This window comes from Amphiura filiformis, unplaced genomic scaffold, assembly GCF_039555335.1.
Source record: "Amphiura filiformis unplaced genomic scaffold, Afil_fr2py scaffold_51, whole genome shotgun sequence".
NCBI classification, from domain to species: domain Eukaryota; kingdom Metazoa; phylum Echinodermata; class Ophiuroidea; order Amphilepidida; family Amphiuridae; genus Amphiura; species Amphiura filiformis.
Window position 1 is genome coordinate 737,664 of NW_027305515.1, and position 27,725 is coordinate 765,388.

The window sequence follows — 27,725 nt, forward strand, 5'->3', positions numbered from 1 at the left end:
AAGGCAAGTTAAATGGGTCTTTTTTCACAGCACAATATTAAAAACAGTAAAAAAGGTACCTTAAACGTGCATATATTACTCAAAAAGGGTAGCTAACAGCTAAACACGGCACCAAGATGCCCACAGAAATGAAGGTAAAATTGTTCTCAAAAACTCCCTAAAACATGTGCTTCAGCCCTCTGGACTTATCACTATGGTGGTTTTATGTTCATTATGACTCAAAATAGGAAAATACTTGCTTAGGATAGGATAACAACTGCATAGTACTGCTTTGGGACATTTTACACTAATGAAAAGTACTTGCTTTGGGTACTTCTTGAAAGTTCTTGCACGTGGGTGATATACAACCAGTGGTGGCGCCACAGTCAGCATGGTCAGAACTCTTGCCCCCCAGAAAAACCCAAAATTATGAAAATTTCCACTTTTTGTTGACTTTGCCCCCCCCCCCTGAAATTCACTTTCCCCCCCTAATTCCTGGTGCCGCCACTGTATACAACTTGAAATACAAGTGCCCCCACGTTCCACTCTTGCTTTATGTTGCTGTCCCGGTTACTGCCTATTTGTCTGAATCTGGTGGTCTTGATGTTGCCACGTTCCACATATTTGTACTCTTGCCCTCGGCCTCTCGCTGCCACTGCATCATATTGGTTCTAAAATAACACACACAAACAGGAGACAATTTAGAATTGAAATGGTTCCGTTTTACATGTTTTTTATACACTCCTAGATAGTGAGAACCAATCAGAGCAAAGGTTAGAAAAATATGAGGTGTGTATAAACATTGTATAATTGCACGGGTGTACACTTCGCCTAGTACTCGCAGTGCTTTTTTCGGACATATTCATTTTTTTGCGGGTTGATGCATTTATATTTGCTTGCATTTTCCAACATTATTAGTGACAATCTTTTGATACAAATAGCAAAAGTCACAGGATTTTTTTCTTGTGTATGAAATAGGTTAATAAATGCGTATCACTTGTTGCTTGAGAAATTGTACAAAATAATTGTACAAAATAATGCACTTGTACTGAGATGTTGATGCGTCTAATGTATAAACCATTGCAATGCTCTCATTTGACTAAAAGTCCAACACAACATCACAGCCTACAGGACTTCTTCTGATGGAGATGTGTGTCACACATCGAAAATTCATGGTTAGTTGAATTTGTTGTGCTGAAAGTCAGTTTACACCTTTAGAAACTCCTATGGAAGACATGGTCTTAATCTTTCACACAGATCACAGAGATTAAGGTGATGTCTTCTTTAGGGGGTGTATGGATGGGATTGTGTATGGATTTCAACTGGAATAACCCTATCAAGGGGGCAGCTGGGGGAAATTCTTCCAAAGGGTGGGGGAAAATGGGGATTGATATACCGATCCTTAATTAAAGCATGTACAAACACTCAACTCATATGAGGGGGAAGCATGGTGGAGGGGGCTCCCCCCCCCCCCTGGTTACACCACTGCCTTTGCACAAAATTGTAAGTGTTAATGCCCATAGCAACCAGGCTGACAAAGCCGAAACATATACAGACTGCACACTGGTTGTTTGACGTTAGCCTGAGCTGAGGGGCTATCAAGAGTTTTTGACTTGGGAGGACTGAGCCTTAGGGGGTAGAGTTGAGAACTAGGGGCTGTGTTTTGAAGTTTTCATAGTAGTCCATGAATCTGTAAAAGAAATGCATTTTCAAGCTTACATTGATTCTAATTGAATGTTATAGATGGGTATCTCTGCCACTGCATCAAGTTGGTTCTATAAAGACACACATGAGATATTTAAGTTACACAGAAATCCATGCAGACTACCTAAACAGCTCTGTATAATGGTAGAAATGCAGTATATGCAGTCAGTCTACTCTGAAGTACAAAGTACAGTCGCAGGCGCACATATTGTAGGCACGCATACCTGCAGCAGAGACGCAACACTACACACTGTTAATGTGCTGTATACGCCCGCGTTGTCACTTTGTACTTCAGAAGAGTGGACAAACTATAAGGGGATTGACTGCTAGCATTAATGCTCTGCATGCTGGCCATAGGCTTCAATAAGTCCAAGTTTTCTCAAAATACCAAGAGCTATTGAGCTACTGAACCAATACTAGGCTTGTTTGTACTCATTTTGATGCATTTGTCATGCTGATTCCAAATATGGTCATGAAATTGTATAATTATGAAATTTTTGAAAAGAAAAAAAATTGTCATCTGCAGTCGACACCCGCGTGGATAGAGTTAAGGTTCGCTTGTCCGAAATCAAGGTTCATCAGTCTGAAAAATAAATTTTCGGAATAGCGAGCTTTTCGGTCTAGTGAAACGTTTGTAAAAAACTAGCTAAACTATCGGTAAAAAATGATACATTGTCAAAGGGTGTGAAATTCACACTCCCTGTGTGAGAGACTAAGGTCATATCTTTGTACTTCAGAGATCATACAGGGTGTGTGGATTTTAACTGTAATAGCCCAGATTACATTAACATAAGGCAGCTATTATGACTTACTTGCATCCTTCCAACAGAGGCAGTGTATTGGGCAAGATGTCTGCTAACACACTGAAGATTGGAATGGCTATGTTGCTGAGAAAACCAATCTGAAATAATAAAAAGAAAAGAAATAAATAAAATGGAAAATTACAGACAATTAATGTTTATGTAAAAAAAACCAGAAGGTGACACTTCAAGAAGTTAGACTTTACATCTCATACTCAATAGTATGGCAGCCCTGTGTGTAGCGATATAGGGAATCTGCCATTTTGAATTGTCATTATATACATATTAGCGGTCATCACCATATCTTGCGGTTGGTAAATGGTCCCCTGTTGGCTGCTGGCCATCCTGATATTTTTAAGATTTAAGTTCTTTTTAGCTCATTTTGGACATAATGTGTTAGTTTTAGCCCATATCCGACAATTTCCATTAAAGTTTGCCTCCCCCCTTGAAATGTGCCTCCCCTCCCCTGAATAAGTTCCTCAGTCCTGGCAACCCCACTGAGCAGATGAATGCAATTTTTTTCCACATTTCAATTTTGTCCCCTGTGGGATGATGGCCGGTCTGATATTTAAATTTTTTATGCATTTGATGTACTATTATTTTTTAGCCCATTGTGGATCAATTTTGTGATTTAATTTGACAAAACAGGATATTTTTTTTTAAATAGTTCTGTATTTTTCTGGAATACCTGATGTAGCCTAATTATTGATGAGGAGATCACATGATCACATCAAAATTAAAAAATTAAAAAAATGTAGATATTTATATAGCGCTTTATGCCGTGAACAGCCTCAAAGCGCTTTACATTTATTCCGCCGTTATTAGAATATGTCGGAACCACGTTTGCTGCCTACAAATGGCGCAGGGTTCATCAGTACAACGACTGTGACTACCCCTAACAGCTTCCCATTGCACCTGGGTGGGGTGAGGCAAGCGTGACAAAGCGCCTTGCCCAAGGGCGCAACACGGTGGCGGGACGGGACTCGAACCCACGCACGCCAAGCAAGCTCTCAGATTATGAGTCCAAGGCCCTAACCACTGAGCCACCGTGCCCTCAATAACGTCTGTTTATCTGCCTTCTTGATCTGAATCGGTACCAATCTCTCCATTTACAGTTTTGTTGACCATATTAATTTTTTCAGCAGAAAATCAACATACTTATCAGCAACGTGGTGATTATTTCATCTACTGACAGCATGTAGGCCACCACAAGTTTTAATCAAAATCTGTCACAGTAAATAGAGGGCTCACTCACATGTGTTTATTCATCAGGTGGTGCAGGACATGATTTGTAATAAGTTATCAGATACAGATTGCTGATTTGTTGGTCAAGTGATCGGATATTGGTTATAAGTTAATTTTTTATTACTTCCGTGGTCAGAGCTTTGCGCCAAGTGTACACAAGCATACACACAGAAGAGATAAACAATCACGCTGATTGGCTGTTCAACGCAATTCTTGTCACTTCTACGCGATCGCAATTCACCAGCGCGTACCTGGACCATGGAAGAAAAAAAAATTAACGTTAGGTGTGATTTGTATCCAACAACTGGGCTATTCCAATTGAAATCCACACTCCTGTGTGGAAGATTTAGTTAAAGCCTTTCACATAGGGAGTGTGGGTTTAAGACAGAATAGACAATTGGGTGACTTCTATTTGGAATACTCACTCCAGTTGTGGAAGATATATAGGTACAGCCATGTACAGGGGGAGTATGGGTTTCATAATAAATAACCCTAGCTAATTCCATTTGAAAAACATACTCCCTCTGTAGAAGACTTATAGCTAAATCTTCCATAGTGGTAGGCAGATTTTCGAATGGAACAGCCAAGTTCACCTACCTGTTGCTGTGGCAGAGTGTACGCCTTCTCTCTGTCCATCATATCAAGTGGCTGACAGCCATGACGTTTCTCCTCGTCTCCCTGTGAATAGAACTCCTGATAGAGTGTTTCTACTGTTGTCTTCTGTTCCGGCCATAGCTTTGCGGTGCCGTTCAAATCGCAGGCTGTCATCATCAATGCATGAACTTTGCTCCTGGTTATTGGGTACAAAAATTAATGTTTAGTTGCATCTTCAAAGATAGGCGGTCCAATTGTAAACATGTGTTTTCAACCTCACAGACATGAATTCTGGTATTATTGAAACTTTTTGGCCTCATAACTGATGAATTGTTGGTCTATGCAAAAGTGTACATATTTAGCTAAGACTTTCAAATCCATCTGGTCAAATTTGAGCAAAAAATGCTCAATTTGGAGAAAATCGCCCCAAACACTTCTTGACCCAAATTGCTTGGACAACATAACAAAATAATTTTTTTTAGCAGGTATGAGGCCCAAACATTTTCATAATTCCAAGGTTAAGGGCAGAGTAATGGAGAGAACATGGACCTCTTGAGCTTCATTATTTCTGAATCAGTATGTCCAAAGTATATAAAACTATACATTTTGGAAAGGAAATGAGTCAAGGAATCCCATGGTGATGTCAGATTTGTTCAAAAATCTCAAGTTTTTGAAAAAATCACAAAAATTCACTTTTTACCCCAATTTTTTGTGACAACTTAGAAAAAAATCCGTTCGAGTAAAAAAAATTCAGTTAGCTTTTTATGAAGAAGAGACATAAACTTAGGGAAGGTTTTTTTATTTTTTTGAAATTCGTCTCTTTTTTCGAAATATTCAAAAAAACATGTGAAAAAAGCCATTTTGTCACTCTATTAAGCTGAAAATTGCTCATAATGGTGTATATTTTTGTTTAAAACAAATATTTTGAAAAAATGAAAAAACCTTCCCTAGACTTTGATGTACTCTAAAGGATAGTGCAAAAAGTTTACCCATTGCATGCATATTTTCGAGTTATCTTGTCACAAAAATCGCGCAATATTGTCAAAAGTGAACTCTGAGAAATCAACGTTTTAGTAAAAAAATGTCAAAATTATGCACAAAACGTCCTTAAATTTTAAAACGGTAAGACTTTCACACTTGTAAAAGCTGCATCTGGTGCATGGTCTAAATATGCATCTTTTTGCACCAATGAATCTATAATCTCTGCTTTCAGTGCGCCAAAATTCAAAATAATTAAAAAATCCAAGTGGACATTTTGACTGCAAATTTTTGTTTTGTTTACACCACATTTGCTGGCGTTAACAACATACCGAATGCGCCTTGACTGCGTTGGACATACGCGCAGAGTTATTGCCACGTCACGCGACGTGAATCGCCAGCAGTAATCACAATATTTCGATTCACGCATTTCTGACTCATTATTTCCGCCAATTTACTAAGCTGTCTTGAGCCATGTGACTTTTTAGAGTTGAAAAGAGTGAAATGAATCAAGCAAAAATACAAATAAATATTAGCAAGTTGTATTTTATCAGTTTCAAGTGAAAGAATACATCTTAGTGTTGATAAATATCAAAAAATCTCAAATTCGGTCGTGGACGAATGTGTCTTCCATTACTCTGGCCTTAAGACCAATCTTAAGACCCAATCTTGTCCAACGTTTTGAGTTCAATTACTTTGGATTTTAGAAGCAAACATGTGTAGCGGTGTGGCACATAGATTACAGTACACAATGTCTGGGGTGGTAGCCACCAAATCACCATGATTTTGTTCATAGGGAAATTTTTTGATCCACAGCCTCATAAGAGTTATACCACTCTTTCATTTTTTGTCAGAGGGGTCAGAGGGGCACTTTTCTCTTTCATTTTTGTCAGCCCCTCCCCCACACCCCGCTGGCTACGCTACTGAAGGACAGACAACCACGAAACGAAATCCTCCTCCAGTGTTGGCGTAAAAAGCTTACCTGTGATTTCTGTTGGACAGATCAATACTGTTGGCGAGTACCATCTTAGCCAGTTCTTTCTGGTTGCCTAGCGCCAAGGCAAGATCAGTAGACAAGATGTTATGCTGGATGTAGCTCATGATCTGAAATGGAACACAAAAATATTGATTTAGAAAATGTCTAGGATAGAAATTTGTACTCATTTGGGGTGACCTATTTTCATTATTGTATCCAAGGTTGTGCTTTTTTGCTTTATTTTGAAATACCCAACATACGACTGCGGTAGGATCTCTTACCTTGACTAAAATGTTTTAAAAGTAAAATTGTTCAACCTTTTATTTGATAGTGTCACCAATATGTGGACCACTTCGACAATATCAGAACTACAAATCCCCTTACACCCACGGACATCTTTATATGTTTTATCTTGGTAAGAGTTAATGTATTTGAAGTTTACAGAAAGTGGCCAGGGTGTGTTTTAGAATTGTCACCATAACGGTGACCCACTTTGACATTATCAGAACTACAAATCTCCTTACACCCACAGAAATCATTCTCTGTTTTATCTTGGGTTGAGGTATTTAAGGTTTACATGAAATTTATTAAACACATTCCCCCTCCCCACCAAAGACGTTCGTTTTAGCCAAGGTGTGTTTTAGAATTGTCGCCATATGCCGTGGATGACTTCGACATTATCAGAACTACAAACCCCCTTACACCCACAGACATCTTTCTATGATTTATCTTGGCAAGAATTAATGTATTTGAGGTTTACAGAAAGTTTATTAAACACATGGGCCCCCATCAAAGAGGTTTGATTTTAGCCAAGGTGTGTTTAGAATTGTCACCATACTTGGACCACTTTGACATTACCACAACTTCCCAGCAAACACAAAACGTTTTCGACATCATTCGCAAAAGGTTATAAAAGGTTGTCAGAACACGTTTAAATGTCGGGTTATATAAAGGGTATATTAAGAGTATAAAACGTTTTCATAACCTTAAAAACATTTTTGATAATCTACTGCTCAGCAAACAAAAACGTTTTATAGAAAACGTTTAAATGTTGGGTTATATAAAGGGTATAAAAACGTTTTAATAACATTCCAAAAACATTCTTGAAAACTTAATACAAAACATTCTAAACAGAATGTTATTTTGGGGTTGAAAAAATATTTTGCGAAAAATGTTTGCCCAAAATATTGTCAATAACGTTTTAAAAACGTTTTCATGACCTTTATATAACCCGACATTTAAATGTTATTAAAAGGTTTTGAAAAAACATTTTAAGAACATTTCTGTGTTTGCTGGGTTCAATATTTTAACATAACGTTATTTAAGTATTGACACAATATTTCGCAACAATGTTTGCAAAAATAGTTTACAATAACATTTTTTGAAAACATTTAAAAATATTGTTGTAGTGTGTTTTCATACAAAAGCGTTTATAAAAGCGTTATCATGACCTTTATATAACCCGACATTTTAATGTTATTAAAACGTTTTTACCTAAACCAAAAGCCCAAATATAACGTATTTAAAACATTTTTAAAACGTTTTTGTGTTTGCTGGGTTCAAATCCCCTTACACCGACAGACATCTTTCTATGTTTTATCTTGGCAAGGATTGATAGCGTCACCATATGTGACATGATCAAGGGGAATGAGTCACATGTCGACCCTGGTTGAAAATGAGCTTCTAAAGAGAACATTTAGAGCTTTCAGAAACTGAAAACCCCAAGTTGATGACTTTTTTTTTTTTTTTTACGTCACTTTATCAATCGCTGAAAACAATAGAAAACAAAAGAATTTTAACACTTTCTTTGCCAATATCAATGTTAGCGACATCCGACTCATTTCCCTTGATCGTGTCACATATGTGGACCACTTCGACACCACTTCGAAATTATCAGAAATAAAAATCCCCTTACACCTGTGCACATCTTTATTTTCAAAGGGTTAATGTATTTGAAGTTTACAGAAAGTGGCCAGGGTGTGTTTTAGAATTGTCACCATAACGGTGACCCACTTCGACATTATCAGAACTACAAATCTCCTTACACCCACAGAAATCATTCTCTGTTTTATCTTGGCAAGGGTTAATGTATTTAAGGTTTACATGAAGTTTAAAAAACACATGCCCCCCCCCCAGGTTCGTTTTAGACAAGGCGTTTTAGAATTGTCACAATATGTGGACCACTTCGACATTACCCCAACTACAAATCCCCTTACACCCACGGACATCTTTCCATGATTTATCTTGGCAAAGATTGATGTGGTTTTTTTTTTTTTTTTTTTATTCATTTTGCTTTTAGATTAAACAGGACAAAAGACAAATAACTTGAGAAAAATAAACAAAAGATAGAAAGAATAAAAACAACACACACAAATACAAATGCATCTCTTATATCACTAGTACAATACAATATTATGCATATTTTTAAATTCGTTTAAATACTTTGTTTGTCCGTGGGCACATGAGAAAGACAATAATTAATATGTTATATTTATATATCATTACTTTGTTGTTACATTATTTTCTTACACAAAACCTTCCCATTTCATACGAAAGATATTCAATTTATTTATTCTCTGAAAACAAGCTTTTTCTTCTTCAATTTTTTTACTTAAAAAATGTGAGAACGTGGCGATATATGGTTTTTCATTTGAAAACCTGTTCCTAAATAAATAATACTTAGCACTCAGAATAATATAGTTAAGCACTTTGAACCTTGAATGTCCTTCCAGTCCCAAAATTATATCTTTATAACATAGATGTATTCGAGTCTGTATCTTTCCATTTAACCATGTCTCTATCTCCTTCCAAAAAGAGTTTATTTGATGGCATTCCCAGAACATGTGATCAATTGTTTCTTTATTTTGACATAAATGACAATTTTCGTTCTCTTTCAGATTAATAAGCTTTAAATAACTATTGCTTGGAATTATTCGATGAAGGATTTTATATTGAAAAAATCTCATTCTTTCTTCAGTGGTAATTTGAAAAGGTAATGTCCAAATGTATTCCCAATTTAGATTACCCAAATGATCAAACAAACGATCATAATAATTCTGATTTACTGGTTTTGTTGATTGTGACATGTTAAATTGTTTAGATACATCACGAGTTGTTAACTTCTTTACTTCTAACGAAATATTTTTTTCTTTTCTTTTAAGTTTTCCCATATCTGTTTCAGAAAGTTTCTTTATTTCTAATTTCCATTCCTTGGTAAACTATTTATAACACCGTAATATGTTACAAAATCAATACATCGTCCATATTTTTCACAAAGCTTTTCGTATGAATAAAATGAACCTTTATCATCTAATATATCTTTAATCTTTATTAGTCTTGTTCGAGCTCTATTAAGAGCCTTGTTTACATCTTTTGAAAACAACTTGTTATAACTTAGTGGCATATGCAATACATCTTCCAAATTGATTGTTTCTTTGTTATTACATTGTTTAAAACTTTGCCAGCTTAAAATGACTTCTTTGTAAAACTGGGGGAAATTGGCAGGAAAAACAGAATCATCAACATTACATTGTAACAGGAACTCCAGACCTCCCATTGTATTAAAGAAATAATTTGGGACATCTTTCCACGGTGCATAACCTTCACTCAAAAATCTTTTTAGCCACATTATCTTTAATGCTTTGTCTGTATTGAATATATTTACCATCTCTATTCCTCCGCTTTCTTTTGGTGCAATTAAAACAGAACGTTTGATTTTTTCTGGTTTTCCACTCCATAAGAAGTTATACAGTATCTTTTGAACATCAGATAACACATTTCCACTCACATAATCTGTGGACATTAAATAAGTCATTTGTGAAATACCAATACTTTTTACTAATAAGACCTTTCCTCTAAGTGTTAGATCTCTTTGTCTCCAAATATCTAATTTGTCCTTTAATTTTGTGAGTCTTGGTTGAATATTATACTCATTACATTTTTTACTATCATAACCAACAAATAAGCCCAATATTTTCACAGGTTCCTTAGTTGGTTTAATACCATAAACATAATCATTACAGTGTCTAAGACTTCCTATCTTCATCAATTCTGTTTTCTCCAAATTTATCTTCAAACCAGACAACCTTCCAAACTTATCTATTTCTCTTACAAGATTCTCCACAGATTTTGAATCGGATAGAAAAAAGGTTGCATCATCTGCAAAAAAGGAGCACTTAAGCTCCACCCCACTTGGGAGTTCTATGCCATTAATATCCTTACATTTTAAAGTTATTAAAGCCAACATTTCTATCACACATACTGAATAATGCTGTTGATAACGGGCATCCTTGACGAACACCTCGTGTCAGATCAAACCAACCAGTAGAAAACCCTTATTTATTACACAACTTTTAATATTTGAATAAAAACATTTTACCCATGAAAGCAGGTTTGGACCAAAATTAAATTTTTCAAGGTTGCCATAAGAAAACTCCATTCAACAGAATCAAAAGCCTTCTCCAAATCGGCAAAAAGCAACATACCAGGAATGTGGTTATCATTTGTGTACTGCAGAATATCTTCAACTAAACGAATATTTTCTCCAATATATCTACCTTTGACAAAGGCTGTTTGATGATTACCTATAATACTTGGTAGTACACCTTCCATTCGTTTAGCAATTGCCTTTGTACCTATTTTGTAATCGATATTTAATAATGATATTGGACGCCAATTTTTTTAAGCTTTTTTATCTTTTCCAGGCTTAGGTAGAAGAGAAATTATTGCTTGTGATTGCGTTGTTGAAAGTTGACCATTTAAGTAGCCAAAATTTAAAGAGTCAACTAAAATATTTCCAAGCAAATCCCAGAAACATAGGTAAAACTCACTAGAGAAACCATCACTCCCAGGAGATTTATTTTTAGACATATCTTTTAAGGTTTTGTAACATTCGTCCAAAGTCAAACGCTTTTCACAGAGCTCTTGCTGTTGTGGAGAAAGCTTGGGAATCTCAATTTGATTTAAATATTCCTCAATATCTTCATAACCTTCACCATCTTGTTTACTTGAGAAAAGATCTTCATAAAAGACTTTGATTTCACCAAGAATATCTTTTGATGTTGTTTTAAGGACATTATTTACAAGTAATTCATTAATTCCCTTTTTTGAAACATTTCTTTTTTCCAAGTTAAAAAATATTTAGAGCTTTTTCTCCTTCATCATAATACCTGTCTCTTGATCTCACAATACTACCATTAACTTTGTATTTATATATTTCCTCTAAGTTTTTCTTCACTTGGCATACTCGTGTACAATTTCTTCTTGAAGTTCATTATTTATCTTTTCTTCAAGATCAATTAATCTTTTATTCAAAGATCTTTCACGTGCATTTCTTTCTCGATTTTTTGTGGTTGAATATGATATGGTTTCCATACGTAATTTGAACTTCATAAATTCCCAAAATTGTTGATCATTTAAGTTAGCATATTCACGTTTAACATCTGAAATGACACTTTTAATTAAATTATGATAATCAACATCTTCTAGAAGACTATTATTGAACTTCCAAAAACCCGGCCCACGAGGCTCGGTATCACTCAAAGAAATCTTCATAATAATTGTTTGGTGATCGGACATAATACTTGGTACAATATTACAATCTACTATATTCATTTTAAGCGACTGAGGTATAAACCAATAATCAATCCTTGATGCAGAATTGCGATTACGTGTTGACCATGTGTAAGCTATTTTGGTAGGGTTTCTTGTACTGAAAAATGTCTATTAAATTGTTTTTAAAAAGAAGGCGTTTGAGGGAAATTCGCCATTCTTATGCTCATCCTTAATAGTATTATTTTTAGATTTTCTATCCAAAGTGATATCCATAGCTAAATTCATATCGCCTCCTATAATCAAGTATTCTTTAATTACATGTTTTTCTATAATATTGCTTAACTGATCATAAAAGATAACTTGATCTTTGTCATTATTGGGAGCGTACACATTTAACAGGTAAAGGTTTTTTTTTCGATACTAACTTTTGCTAAAATGAATCTTCCTTCTGAGTCACTTATCACTTGGTCAAACGTACATGTAATTGTTGGATTTACTAAAATAGCTACACCTTTACTATCGTTTGTTCCATGACTAAAAACAATATTACTTGACCATTCTCGTTTCCACTGTTTTTCTAAAGTTTTACAGCAATGTGTTTCCTGAAGGAATATAATGTCTATTTTTTCTTCTTCATATACATAAATATTGCTTTACGTATTTTTACATTTCTCAACCCACGGACATTCAGAGATGCAACATTTATACACGACATAAATAAGAAGTACAAATAATACAAATAATAATATTAAATAATAACGAGATTTGAAATAACTAAAATGTAATCAAAAAGATAAATCCTGATCTACTTGATCAGTTTAGCGGTGTCTACCCATCCGAAAATATTACAAAATGTTCACCAATCAGTTCAAGAGTTCACCTTGCTTTTATAGCAAAGTTCTTTCAATAGTTCTTAATATTTAATGTTTGTTTATTTTCATTGTTTGCGCTTTAAACTTTCAGTTATGGTGTTGAGATTCACTTATTGATACGGAACTCCGCTATCAAACTGTCTTTCATTATACTTGTAAACAGTATTGTGTCTATAATAATGTGTTAAGATTAGTCTATCATGGGGTGCAGCTATCATTCTAACTCGTTTCCAGTTGATTGATCATCACCAAGGTCTCGCTGATCATCCCTATGGTCTCGTTGTTCAGTGTGCCGGCAATTCCTGTGTATTGGGCCTGTATATTCTCCATAATCTCGACCGTTATGTATCATCTGCATAAAAAGGCGCCTTGTTTCCTTTTTTGTCCCTCCAGTAACCAGCGACAAACCGGAAATAAATTTTCTTCTTATACAGTAATTTTACTCGTTCAGAGAACGCCTTTTTCTCCTTTAAATCCTTGACCGTTAGGTCCTCTACCATGTGATAATTTTCATACTTAAGTTTCTCCTTCTTTTAGTTCATAATGTCCATTTTATCTTGATACGGAGAAATTTGACCAAGATGTGTCGATTAACACCGTGATTTAAACTTTCCATCTCTATGAGCACGTTCTATTTCGATGTCTCCTCTGTCAAATTGCTCCTTCAAAAGGGTCTCCACTATCTCAAAGACATTTTCCCCCTTTTTTTCGGTTTTCCCTATTATCCGTATGTTACTTCTTCGTGAATGTCTTTCAAGCTTATTAATGTGATCATGCAGCTCGGCGATTTTGCTTGTATTTGATACGATCTTTTCTTTCTGCTTTTTTGCTATTATGTCCAGGCGTTTTGTGTCCTTTTTATGTCTTTAATTTCCTCACCTTGGAAATTCACGGCAGCTTTAATATCATTCAGTTCCTTCTTAAGTTCATTCTGTCCAGTAATAAGGGTTTCTAGCGACCGTTTAATGTATGCGTTCGTCCTGATCCTTTGCACTATCGTTGCCAGTAGGCTGGGCATTAGCACTACGGGAATCATCGGCGAAATATTTACTTGTAGTCGGCCTTGGATCAGCTGCGTTTTGTTTAGCGCTAGTGTTACGTGCAGTACTCACATTACTACCGCCGCTGTTTGAATCACCACCGTATCATTTCCACCTTGATTTTTTCTTCTTCTGGTATCCATTTCATTCAAATTTTGATCAGTGTGTTCGAAACTGCTAAATCGTCGACAGTATCAATATTTCTGATTCTGGTGATTATTTAGACAGTCAATTTAACGTTTATTCCGGACGGTGACACCCTCGCGTGCTTCATACCGCCGCCATGTTGTTGTCCTCTTTGATTGATGTGGTTAATAGTGTCACCATTTCGACACCACTTCTACATTATCAGAACTAAAAATCCTCTTACACCCACGGACATCTTTCTAGGTTTTATCTTGGCAAGAACCCAGCAAACACAAAACGTTTTCGACATCATTCGCAAAAGGTTATGAAAGGTTGTCAGAAAACGTTTAAATGTCGGGTTATATAAAGGGTATATTAAGAATATAAAACGTTTTCATAACCTTAAAAACATTTTTGATAATCTACTGCTCAGCAAACAAAAATGTTTTACAGAAAACGTTTAAATGTCGGGTTATATAAAGGGTATAAAAACGTTTTAATAACATTCCAAAAACATTCTTGAAAACTTGACACAAAACATTCTAAACAGAATGTTATTTTGGGGTTGAAAAAATATTTCGCGGAAAATGTTTGCCCAAAATATTTTCAATAACGTTTTAAAAACGTTTTCATGACCTTTATATAACCCCACATTTAAATGTTATTAAAAGGTTTTGAAAAAAACATTTTACGAACATTTCTGTGTTTCCTGGGTTCAAATATTTTAACATAATGTTATTTAAGTATTGACACAATATTTGGCAAAAATGTTTGCAAAAATAGTTTACAATAACATTTATTTTAAACATTTAAAAATATTGTTGTAGTGTGTTTTTCATACAAAACGTTTTAAAACGTTATCATGAACTTTATATAAAAAGACATTTAAATGTTATTAAAACGTTTTTACCTTAACCAAAAGCCAAAATATAACTTATTTAAAACGTTTTTAAAACGTTTTTGTGTTTGCTAAGAATTAATGTATTCAATGTTTACAGAAAGTTTAATAAACACATGCCGCCGTCAAAGAGGTTCGTTTTAGACAAGGTGAGTTTTAGAAATGTCACCATTATGTGACCCATCACATCTAAACAGACCACCTCGCGGCAGAAATGAAAATGGAGATTTATACACTAGGATAAACTGCTGCTTTTAAGCTTGAAAATGACACCTTACTTGTTGAAATCAGATACAGTAAATATGTTTTATGAGGCAAAACAAGCTCAGAATTCTTTTTATTTTCATTATATTTTTCCATCTTCTTTCATTGTTATCTGCCAATGAAGCTAGCCGCGAAGTGGCCTGTTTCGATGTGATGGGTCACATATGACGGTGGACCACTAATACTTTGACATTACCACAACAAATCCCCTAACACCCACAGACATCTTTCTATGTTAGGGGAAGGGCTTATGTGGTTTACAGGACATTTGTTTATCATTTAGCCCCCATCAAAATAGGTTACACAAGGCCAGTTTTTGGAGTGTCACCAATATGTGGACCACTTCGACATCATCAGATCTACAAATCTCCTTACACCCGGACCCACAGACATATTTCTTCTATGTTTTATCTTGGCATGGGTCGAAATAGTTAAGGTTTACAGGACATTTTGTTTAACACTTAGCCCATGTCAAAAGAGGTTAGACAAAAAAGGCAACTTTTTGTAGTGTGAACACCTCGACATCATATCTACAACCAAAAAGTTTGATGATGTCTCCCTCCCTTTAACATCAGTATGAACTGCTGCAAATTCAAAACCAAAAGATCAACTTTGACCAAAATGTTACCTAGTTTTTAATAAAGATAATCAGACTTTTTGATCACCTCCTCCTAATGGAAGGGCTTTAGTTTATAGGACGTCATCTGAACCATGTGCAAAGCTTTGTAACGCTTAAGCTTGAGGACACAAGTTCTCATTTGATATCAGGTTTTCACCAATAAATGCTGGAGGTGCGCCATTTTGATATCTTGTATTACAAATCAAGATGGCAAATTTACCATAGTGTTACACATTGGGCAATTGAATACATGAATACAAAACCCACCCAAGTCCATCGAGAGGGATTTTGAGAAAAATAAAAAACAAATGTGTATCATACATGCTGGGTATAGGCCATGTCGGATTTCACATGCTCAATAGACGCACGTAGACGGTGGACTTGGGTTCAACTTTTATACACATGATAGGCCTATGTATAAGCAACAATTTCCCATGCTTAACTCAATTTTGTCGTATTATGGACTTGGGTGGGTTTTGTATTCATATTCAATTCTGCGGAGTTGCTACTCTTTGGGTTTAAACTCTTTGGTATTTACCTGTTTGTACGCATTGATAGGCAGGTGAGAAAAGATGTTATGTCCGCTTTGCTGTATAACTCTAACCGTCTGGTTGAAGTGATGGTGCTCCAGGGTGGACGCAGGATAGAGGGCGCCGAGAGGCGTAGAGAATTTCTGCTGGAAGGAGTTGGTCATGGCCGGATGATCCATGTCATGACAGAGGCAGCTGATGAACAATGCCTGCATCTGAATTTAAGACAGTAATAGTTGATGTGAGATGATGATGTGAGATGATGATCTGAGACAGATGATCAGAGATGATAATCTGAGATGATCGGAGATGATCTGAGATCATGATCTGAGATGATAAATCTAAGATGATCTGAGAATGAGATGATCTGAGAATGAGATGATCTGAGATGATGATTTGAGATAATAGAGATGATGATCTGCGATGATAATCTGAGATGATTTGAGATAATCATAGATGATGATCTGAGATGATAATCTTGATGAGGATTCAAAATGATAATCTGAAATAATCTGAGATGATTATCTGAAATGAATGAAAAAATAATGTCAATCATTCCAGTCATTTGAGCTAAGGAAAGAAGAACATGATCCCGCTGCTAAAAATGTTTGTGAGCAAAATTGGAGTAACCAATTAGGATATAACCTTTGTTTGTTTTACTTAATGAGTAGTGGGTAGTTGGCCTTGGGTTTATTGAAACATTGCCTTATTTTGGCACATTAAACACTCAATCCCCCGGGTGCATTTCAAGCTGATTCTGAGCCCCAGGGTTAACTGGTTTCTGGACATGTCTATGACGAACCCCTTGAACATGATGGAAGTGAAATGTTTCTTATGAACTTACACAGGCACAGCCAGATGTGGATCCAGGTACTAGAAAGGTGGGGGCTGATCATGAAAATTTGCCACCCCACCCTGTCCCAACCAAAGTAGACTACTCCGTAGTTCACTTGCCCATTGTCATGTTTGTGCATACTCTGGATATTGCATTTAAGCTTAAAACTCCGATTTAATTAATTTGTGCACAAGTGATAGATTTTCACAACTGATCATCTTTTCAGTCACCGTACTCCCTCTGTATGTTAGCTTCCCAAGTGGACTACTGACTTTGGATTTAAGTAAACATTTTTAACATGGGACTCTATGGAGAGTTAGGCCAATTTCTGGCCTAACTAATATTGGTCATGATGTAATGCATCTTTAAATGAATCTGGCTTGTGATTGGTCGCCCAGATCTCGTTATTATTTTAATCCTCCCGACACGTACCATTACCATTAACTATACATGGTACACATCTATCTTTGGAATGCGGCGCTTTTGTGCTGGCGCGAAAGTTGATGGATGAACGTACGCATCTAGCGCGTATTGTACCACCATGCTTAGTCTTGTGGTTAGATTTGATTGATAAACAAGTATGATTGACAGTGTGTTTTAGAGAACAAAGTCCCTGGGTAAAGTTCTGCTTAAAAGTGAAAGTCCATAGTCGATTTTTGACTCGTAATAAATTGGCAGATTCTAAAATTAGAATTGTTCAGTATTGAAGTGCCATTATAGTTATGCCATTATGATATGTTGCATTCAATAATATAAGCCTCACGTATACTTTACTTTTACTGTCACAAATATAATTATATAAACTTTTTCATAACCATTTTATACTAGTAAAAATCGACTATGGCATAGTCTATAACCAAAGGGGTCCCTGGCTCCACCCGTAGGCACAGCTACATAAGTTTACTTCAATTAGCTACATAAGCTTAGGCGACAAAAAAACCCACCCTATTCTACAGGTGGACGGACCTTTCAAGTAGGGTCGGTTGGGCATTTTTTTTTTGGAAATGACCCAAACCTGTAAATATTTTGCGATTTGAGAAAATACCAAAAATATTTTGGGTCGGCATTCATTTGTACAGGAAAATTTTTCCCCAAAAAATCTGGGTTGGCCGGGCCCGTAGAACAGGGTTTTCTTTTTCGTCGCCGTACCTCAATTTCATCAAATACTCCTTCAGTGCTTGCCAGGGACGCAAACATGGCATGAGTGACAGCAAATGCATGACCAAAGTTGTGGAATGGGTTTGGTCGGTAGTTCTTACGCACAGCAATGGTGAATCGAACCAAGGTGCCGGTGTCAAAACTAGATGAGGATGATGAAAAAAACGGCATTGACCGACAACTAATTTTGACAATCTTATTTGGTTAATCTAAAAAATATTATAGCAACAACATTAACAAACAACAATCAAAATGCACTTGAGAGGACACCTTGGTCTGGGGCGGACATTTTATAAATGAATTTAGAAGAGCAGCAACGACACCACTTGCATTACATTCCAGATGTTAAATCTACAGCATATGCAAAATTTGAGGAAAAATTTACGAGTCAGTTTTATTTTAGGGCCATTTGTCTATACCGGTCTTTACATGTAGCCCTATGGAGAGAGTGCCCATTGAGGGCGCTATAACCCCCATTTTAGGAACAAAATGTGATTTAAAAAAAACTGAGCCGTGCGAATTTTCTAAAATTTTCAGAGTATGTAGTATGAACATGTAGAAATATAATCAAGTTGTTGCCCTACCTGCTCTTCTCCGAAAAATAAAAAGTCCTATACCTCAATGATAATGAAACCTAGGTGATGAGGATAATGTGACTAGTAGCTTTTATGGGGATAACCTATCATCTATTAAGAAAATAGTTGCAGTGAAGTACTATTTTGCGCAACTTGAATTGTGGGCAATGTGGGAAATAATATAAATGTTTTTATAGATCAAACTTTTTTGCTTCCTCATTCCCCCTCCTCTAAGCAATGGTGGGGGTAGACATCAGTGTCTCAGCTAGGATTTAACAAGTGCCTGTTATTTTCACCAAAACTGCCTGTCCAAAATACAATTTTAAATTTGACACTGAAAACAAAAACCAGACCCCTAAACCTTCTGGGGGGTTCAGTCAGTTCAAATAGCTTTTGCTAAAGCCTTGATTTATTTGTCTGGTCTCGTTTTGGTTCACACAACTTATTTAAACATTATTTTTAGCATATATGTCACAGGCATTAACTTTGGCTGTCTTAAGAGCATACTGCCTGTCCTAAATGATGGGTGGTTAGCTAACACCCTGGTAGACATACATACAGCACAATCATCAGACATTCTTATTCAGTGGGTGCGTCTTGTAAAGAATTCACGTAATTTGATTGGTTTTCTGGTGTATAATATCTCACAATAGTTGATAGTGATATTAGTCAGGCGCGCGCCGCCACGCAACGCAATGACACGCGATTTGGCGGCTTAGATGTTCGTGATGGTTTCGTTCATTTTAAAACAACGGGATGTCCTCACAAAAGTAACTTTATTTTTGTCTGAAAAAAGGCAGTTTTTCTCAAAAATTACATTAAAACTGAATAAGAATGAGAATAAAAGATAGGATTTTGTCTTTTGCCTATCAATATCGTGTCATAATGGATGGGCTGGCCAATATTTTTATCGTAGTCTGCGCCGCATCCACTACTCAAAATATTGGCCAGCCCATCCATTATGACACAATATTGATAGGCAAAAGACAAAATCCTATCTTTATTCTCTAACTACATTCCCACTCAACATTGCTGAAGAGGATCAGGGATGCATAAAATCCATAAAGTGTATCAAAAAATTTGTGCACATGGTTGTAAGAATAATTGATCATGATTTATTACACAATTTAAAAGATGTGAAATTTGCACTCCTTTTATAGACCACTTGGCATGTGACGTCATTGCCCGGCAGAATGCGCGCGAATCAAGGCAATTTCCATTGTTCTTTGCCCTGCAGTGTGCGTGCGCATAGTATTTTGCTCAGGGCACATGCATTTTAAATCGCCCACTACATTTCATATAGTACAAGAATGAGCCATTAAACAGTGTAGCGGTTTGTTCAAGCATATCGATAGACCAGTCCCTCGCCTTTGTTGATAAACAATGATGTAAAGTGGTCTATACTTACGCATCAGGCCCAAACAAGTGGTGAGCCATGTGTACGAACATATCGCACATCTCTCTCTGAGTGGTACGACAATCAAAATCAAACCTTAAAATGAAAAAAGAAAAGAAGAGATGGAATCAAAGTTAGTTTTAAGCTGTGGTCCAGTATCCCCACGCCTGTCTGCCCAGTAAATATTCAACAATGCACTATTCCATTTAAAATCATTTCGGAGAAGTAGTCAAAACTACTGGTCCCTCGGTGCTGACGCATTGGGAAGCAGTCAAATTATTCAACACCTCGGGACCAGTAGTTTTGATTACTTCCCATCAAAACATGTTATATTTGTATACTACTCTACCCCTGTGGAATATTTAGCTAATATCTTCCACAGAGGGAGTATGGATTTTGAATAGAATAGACAACTGGGTAACTTCCATTTGAAATACTCTCTCCACTTGTGGAAGATATAGGTATGGCCATATTACGGAGGGTGTATGGCTTTCAAATTGAATAACCCTGACCAATTACATACGAAAAACATACTCCCCCTGTGGAAGGTTATTATTTCCAAAATCTTCCACAGGGGGATTGTGGATTTCATATAGAATAGCCCAATGCTGCAGCGGCAGGGCCGTAGCAAGGTTGAAAAATGTGGGGCAGCCATGACAAATGTGGGGCAAAATACAAATATATGCCTAAATTGAAATAAAGATATAAAGAAAAACAACAAATTTCTCAAAAAGTGGGGCGGCCATGGCATACCCGGCCGCCCCGCTTGCTACGGCCCTGCCCAGCGGGTCAGTATAAGGAGATTTTGGGACAGTTTCTGGCAGGGGGGCACTCAGCTTTCAAAGTGACGGATATGTGCATACCGGAGCGGGAAGTGTAGCGTTTTATTGTTAATTATGCATGCCAGCCCTCAATACATCTAAAAAAGAAGACAAGAACACTGTGACATTGTGATTAAAATGCCAGATCATGGGGATATCTCCCTAAAAGTGGGAGATGCATGGAATTCACTTGGTTGTCAGTTGCTAATTGATTGTGCTGATTGAAATCATTTTGCAGTAGAAAATATAGAGAAAACTAGCTGGGCCAGTAAATTTGATTCTTCCATATCTGTGATTCTTCCAACCTCTGTTGACTGGATTAAAACATTCACTATGGACCCGGGCTATGGACCATGGCCTCATCCCAATGCCTAACCTCAATTAAACAATTGTAGAGCAAAATTTGACCTCAAGTTGCAGATTTTGAGTTTGTGTACACAAATTTTCAAAGGTCATTCAATGAATGTGCAACTGTATTACGGTTAAAGAACTGTGCCCTGATAGATGAGCATGTTGTTGATCCTAGTGTATTATATGTTATCACTCAGATGACATACTGCGATATGAGCAATTTTGACAAATGATGCTCTACATTCTGATAAACTTTCAAGACATTACACAAATTAGTTTCGACTCAATGGAAAAATTGTGTATAACATTCGCATGTTACAGTGGCATAGTATTGATTGATATAAACCACTTTGTCATGTAAACACCATTATTTTGAACTTATTTTTTTCAACATGTACCTTGAAAATGTTTTTTCTCAGGAAACACTTAATTTTGGCTGCTAGATATAATGGCTTATGTGCATTAAATTATTAGTTATGAATAAAATATGTGTTTTTAAATGTTTGGAATTCTAAATGGAACGATTTGTATTTTTAATGGTGATCATCGGTTCTGATGATGATGGTGACGATGATGATAACGACGACGACAACAACGATGATGAAAATATTGATGATGATGATGATGAAGGAAATGATGAAGACGAAGATGTTCAAATTTTCCGTAAATGTGATGTAATAACAGGATTAAATACCATAGCAATAGGTGAAAACAAGTTTTGAATATATTGGCCTGCACTAGTACATTCACACAGTACCTCTGCATTGAAGTATAGATGTCAAAGAACAGGGATATAGACCTGGATCATAATTTCTATAGAATATTTATATCATGCTGATCACTCACACCTGTAAGATTAGTATCTTTGAAAAGATTGGTATTGTATTCAATCTATGATTGCAGACAGACACAGGTGATGAGTGCAACCTGCTTGTAATGCTGGGCAATATATTCAAAAACTGTTTCAATCCTATGATTGGGTGGCGCGTGGGGAGGGAGGGAGGGAGGAATGAAGATTTCTCAACTGAGTACATCATTAATAAAAATACTGAGTATGGCAATGATCTAAAAACTTTTTTCAAGAGATGCAAGTATATCATCCGAGCGACGATTTGAATCATACTCAACATTTATGCCATCCCAAAAGACCTGTATAATTCAAGGAAAGCAAAGAAGAAAGTAAGCAAAAAATTTGCAGCACCGGGGAAAAGATGCATTATATTCTCAATTGTGACCTGCTACCACGAAATCAGCGTAAAGTCGCCGCGACTTTATGCTCATTTTGTTGAGTTGGTAGTTTCGAGATATTTGGTCTGACTGAGTTGATGTTCTTTGTTTACCGCCACCTGTACAAGCCAGTAGTATTATCCTTCGTGAATGGCCCATTGTACCCCCATTCACAAAGGGCATACAAACATACTTAAGTCGTGTTCACACAGTCGGATATAAGTGAGTTATTACCAGTAATAAGCGACTTGTAACCGGTAATAGTGACTAATTACCGGTATTAAGGGACTTAAGTCCGACCGTGTGAACAGGACTTTAGTGGTTTTAACAGGTGGGTGAACACCAACACAGTAGCCAGGGCATTTTGAGTGACTAACACCTTGCGACCTTACGCTGATATCGTGGTAGCAGGTTACAATTACCATGATTACAAGAGAGGTTATCCATGTTCTATAAGTTACATATCCTATAAACGACTGCTATACCTTGTTTAGGACATTCTAAAGCAGGACCTGCATGTGCAACCATGACTGTTTCAAAATAGCCCGCCAAAGTCATGCAGGTAACTCAGAGGTCGTGCATTGAATTAGTTTGAATGAGGAATACTACAGGAACCAGTGCCTTTTGTTAGAAGTCACACATGGGTGAAGTGGATAACCTCTATGATACATACCTTTCGACTTCCTCTGGAATTTGTCGCTTGTTCATGCGAGCCACAAACTTCTGCTGTTCATCTGGATGACAACTGGTGTAGTAGTCAAGCTGTTGCCTAGCAACCGCTAAAAGACGCTCAGAATGTGTGATGCTACCGTAGATCTAAGGAGACAAAAAAAAAAACCCAATGTCGTTTTCTTACGTCTTATGTATTTCAATCTAATCAAATGTCCTTCAGCATTTGATACATTTTATATATTTTTCCTTTCCTGTACAAATGCATTTGGTATATTCCAGTTGAAATCCATACACCCTCTATGGAAGATATGTTCTTAATCTTCCACACAGGGAGTGTGAATTTCAAATGGGGTTACCTGAACGAGTGACTCCATTTGAAATTCACACTTCCTGTGTGGAAGATTAAGGTCATGTCTTGCAATTTCAAATGGTACGTGTTACCTGAACGAGTGACTCCATTTGAAATTCACACTCCCCGTGTGGAAGATTAAGGCCATGTCTTCCATGGGGGTGTAGGGATTTCAACTGGAATAGCCCATTTTTATTTCAGGTAAAAGGAAGAAATGCTGAGGTGTAATTATGATATTGACAAACATGAGAATACAATTTAAATAAGGCCAAAAAGAAAGGTTTGTCTCAAAGCTTGAGTGCGCATTTGTAAAATCACATGATTAAAAAAAAAAAGAAATGCGGAAATTTTTTTATTTCAATTTTTTTTTTAATAGTTTTTTCCAGAAAAATTCGGCGAAAATTAGATTTTTTTTCAAAATACCCTAAAAATACCAAGTCGAGAATAAAAAAAAATTGCATTTCGCATTTGTTTTCAAAAACTTGTGAGCTTTGAGACAAACCTAAAATAAAAACAGGAATATTCTGACAAAACTGGAAAATTTACAAACAATCTGGCAAAAATGCTCCAAAACAGATTAAAGATAAATAAAAACACAGAAATTTCTCATTCCTTCATTGGGTCAAAAACAAAGAATTTATGCTTGCAACTGTCTATAAAACAAAGCAAACATAACAAACAAGAAAGTCAGTGTATCCGTTATCAACAACAAGGAAGAAAGATTTCTTCTATGATCACAATAACGGTGGAAGCTCTATAGTCCGAAGGTTCTTTAGTCCGACGGTTCTTTAGTCCGAAGGTTCTTTAATCCGACGGTTCTTTATTACGAAGGTTCTTTATTCCGACGGTTCTTTATTTGAAGGTTCTATAGTCCGAATTTCAAAAAGGTTCCCTAATCCGAATATTAAAGAGGTTCTTTAATCCGAATTTTAAAAGCGGTTCTCTAGTCGAATATGAAAATAGGCTCTATAGTCCGAATTTTAAAAAGGGTTCTATAGTCCGAATATGGAAATAGGCTCTATAGTCCGAATTTGAAAAAAAGGTTCTATAGTCCGAAATTGCAAAAAGGTTCTATAGTCAGAACCGGATACCGTGTTCTTTAGTCCGAATTGGTAAGCGGGTTCTATAGTCCGAATTTTATTTTTATCATTTGTTTCAGTGTCAAATCATCACTTGTTAAATACAAATCCGCTGAAGTTCAACATGGCTGGTTTCTCTGGATATTTTTCGTAGCATACATTAACGTTCACCTTTATTCTGGTGATATTTTCTTCATTTTTATCCGTTTTTCATTTTCGACCCGTTCAGGGTAGACCCTGAAAACCCGTTTCTGGCCATTTTTCAATCCGACGGCCTACTTTATCAAAAAATTGTGTTATGCAACTTGTTGGGCGATCCAAGTTCATGTGTAGGTCTCAAATATTTATTTAAGCTATAACATGCCTCTCTTTTTTCCACAGAAAGGCCAAAATATCTCTAAAAATATTTTTGTTTTTACGGAATCCATCTACATTACATCGTCATTACATCGTGATTTGGTGGTGTGCGCCCTTTTAATAGCAGTAGCGTCATATCCCGTTTGCCATAGACTCTGCTTTAGTATTATCTAGCTAGAGGGCGAAGTATATGTTAATGTTTTTAAAATTCGGACTATAGAACCTTTTTACTGATTCGGACTAAAGAACACGGTATCCGTTTCGGACTATAGAACCATTTTACAATTTCGGACTAGAGAACCCTTTTTGAATTCGGATTATAGAGCCTATTTCTATATTCGGACTATAGAACTCTTTTTAAAATTTGGACTATAGAGACTATTTTCATATTCGGACTATAGAACCCTGTTTTAAATTCGGACTATAGAGACTATTTTCATATTCGGACTAGAGAACCGTTTTTAAAATTCGGACTATAGAACCTTCGAATCAAGAACCGTCGGAATAAAGAACCTCTTTTCAATTTTTTTTCGGACTAGAGAACCTCTTTTAAAATTCGGACTAACGAATGTTATGAACACGTGTTCGGACTAGCGAACCTTCGGACTAAAGAACCTTCGGATTTTAGAACCTTCGGATTATAGAGCAGTCCCCACAATAACTACCTTTGAATAATGAAGAGCCAGAGCACAGTAGACTGCAAACATGCTGAAATTGGACTCGTCCACCTTGTCAAATGCCTGGATCATGGCGCCACTTTTCTTGTTTATCATCTGTACTACGCCAATGACTGTTCCGTGGCTCATGATGGGCATGCAGAGGATGCTACGAGTGGTGTAGCCGGTTGCCAAGTCAACATCCCTGTGCGAGGGATGAAAAAGGTTAATTTTTCAAGTTTCTTTTAGGATAATAGGCAGAGCACCCTGTTTTAAAGTGGGACTTTTAATATGGCTATCAGAATATGACTATCGAAAAAAAAAAAAAAGTGTTTCAGGAGGTTATGCCATAACTTTTTACTTTTTAATATTTCCCAATTTTTGCAAATTATGTTTCTTCCCATGTTTCAAGGATGGTTAAAGGTTGTTTTTTTTGGTTTTCTTTTAGTTGTTAGGGGAAAAAGTCAGAAATTAGTGCATTGGCATTTACTATTTATTTTGTATTTTTTATAAAGCATGTACTCAGAAAAGATATCTAACTCTTCCCAGAATGATGCATCACCTCATTTTATTAAAAATGATACTTCCATTACTTCGTACAGGTTCCCTTTGATTTCAGTTTGAAAATAGACTGCTTAAAATGGATCGATAGTCAAGAAAATTTTGCAAGATCTGGATGTGCTTTGTTCATTGAGATTCATTTCGTCACTATCGACCCATGTTGCACTAGATTGCAAATCAATACAGGAAATTCAAACGGGAGAAATGCATTGTGGGAAGTGAGATATCTGGCATGTACCACTTTGCTGCTATTCCACTTTCTTTTGAGACAAACTTTATTTGTGCCTAAAGCTGATGAGAATTGGGCTATTCCAGTTGAAATGCATACCCCTTATGAAAGACATGACCTTAATCTTCCACACAGGGGGTGTAGATTCAGGTAACCCCATTTGAAATTCATACTCCCTGTGTGGAAGAATAAGGTCATGTGTTCCATAACGGGTGTAATTATTTCTATTGGAATATCCCATTATGATCACCTACCTATTGAATCTGGAATCGCTGTAAGCATCCGGGATGTTAACTATCTCCCCTGTCCTGGCCACATGTCCAGCAATGCCTTTTTCTATGGAAAACCTGTGGTAATGGATCAATTAAAGGTATATTCAGCGATTTTCTCAACCTGAGGATCGTAAAGCTCGATATTCAGCTTTTGGCATTTCTCTGTGATAATTAATCAATAGCTATTTGCTCATCTGGAGGATTGTAAAACACAAAATTCAGCTTTTGACACCTTTGTTTTTTAGTGTCATAGATGTGCTAACATAGTCTGCTGTGGTTAAGCCAAAAATAAGACATTTTTCATGAATCTGTAATTTGCTACATGTATTTGAATGGGGCTTCAACGTTGCGGTCAATAGTGTTGCTTTCCGCCAAATGTTTCTTTTCAAAAATAACTAATGAAAATTTGAATGACCGAGTCAATAATTAAATATTTGATAGAAAACAAACAATCAATAACTGATCAAAATTGATCAATCATTCCACAGAGACTAAAATTATTGACTGAATTATTTTCTTTTTAGATGGATGAGGTGGCGCTTTCAACAATACGGTTTTGTGCCGAGTCTAAATCCTATTTTACCAATTGCGCGTTATCTTATCAGCGATGACAGAAAAACAAAGCATGCTAAAAGTGGAGGACACAAGAAAAACATCAGGGGTGCGAGAGGCCACAAATCAAAAGGAAGAAAAATTACTACAAACCATTGAAAAACAGTGTAAAATCAGGGTAAAAAAGCCAAATATGGGCTGAAAATGAAAGAAAACATTTCTGCAAAATTTCTGGTAATAAAATATCTGGTCAAGTGGCGATTATATAAATTTGCATTTATGACATATAGCCTAAGCTAACTGCTCACCTGATCTGTTTCTTCTTGGAGAAGATCGGTTTGCCATCCACCTGTTTTCCCTCATCAAACAGATCAGCATAGAGTTCTCCTGACTCGGAGTCTGTAAGGAAGAGGGCGCAACGATCTGCGTTGACAAGACTCTTTGTAAACATCTATAA

The 27,725-nt window shown here is 36.3% G+C and overlaps 1 protein-coding gene across 1 annotated transcript; it reads right to left on the reverse strand.

Annotated features, from left to right (window-relative positions):
* Window positions 1-487: 487 nt before the first annotated feature.
* LOC140144375 (cAMP and cAMP-inhibited cGMP 3',5'-cyclic phosphodiesterase 10A-like) lies at window positions 488-27,725 on the reverse strand (the record flags this gene model as incomplete). The annotated part of the gene is given in 11 exon segments (XM_072166193.1): window positions 488-650; window positions 2,496-2,584; window positions 4,326-4,518; window positions 6,283-6,404; window positions 16,187-16,393; window positions 18,163-18,313; window positions 20,155-20,238; window positions 23,215-23,357; window positions 25,664-25,859; window positions 26,699-26,791; window positions 27,577-27,725. Coding segments are annotated over 11 exon segments (1,521 nt in total), but the record flags the coding sequence as incomplete, so codon positions are not given.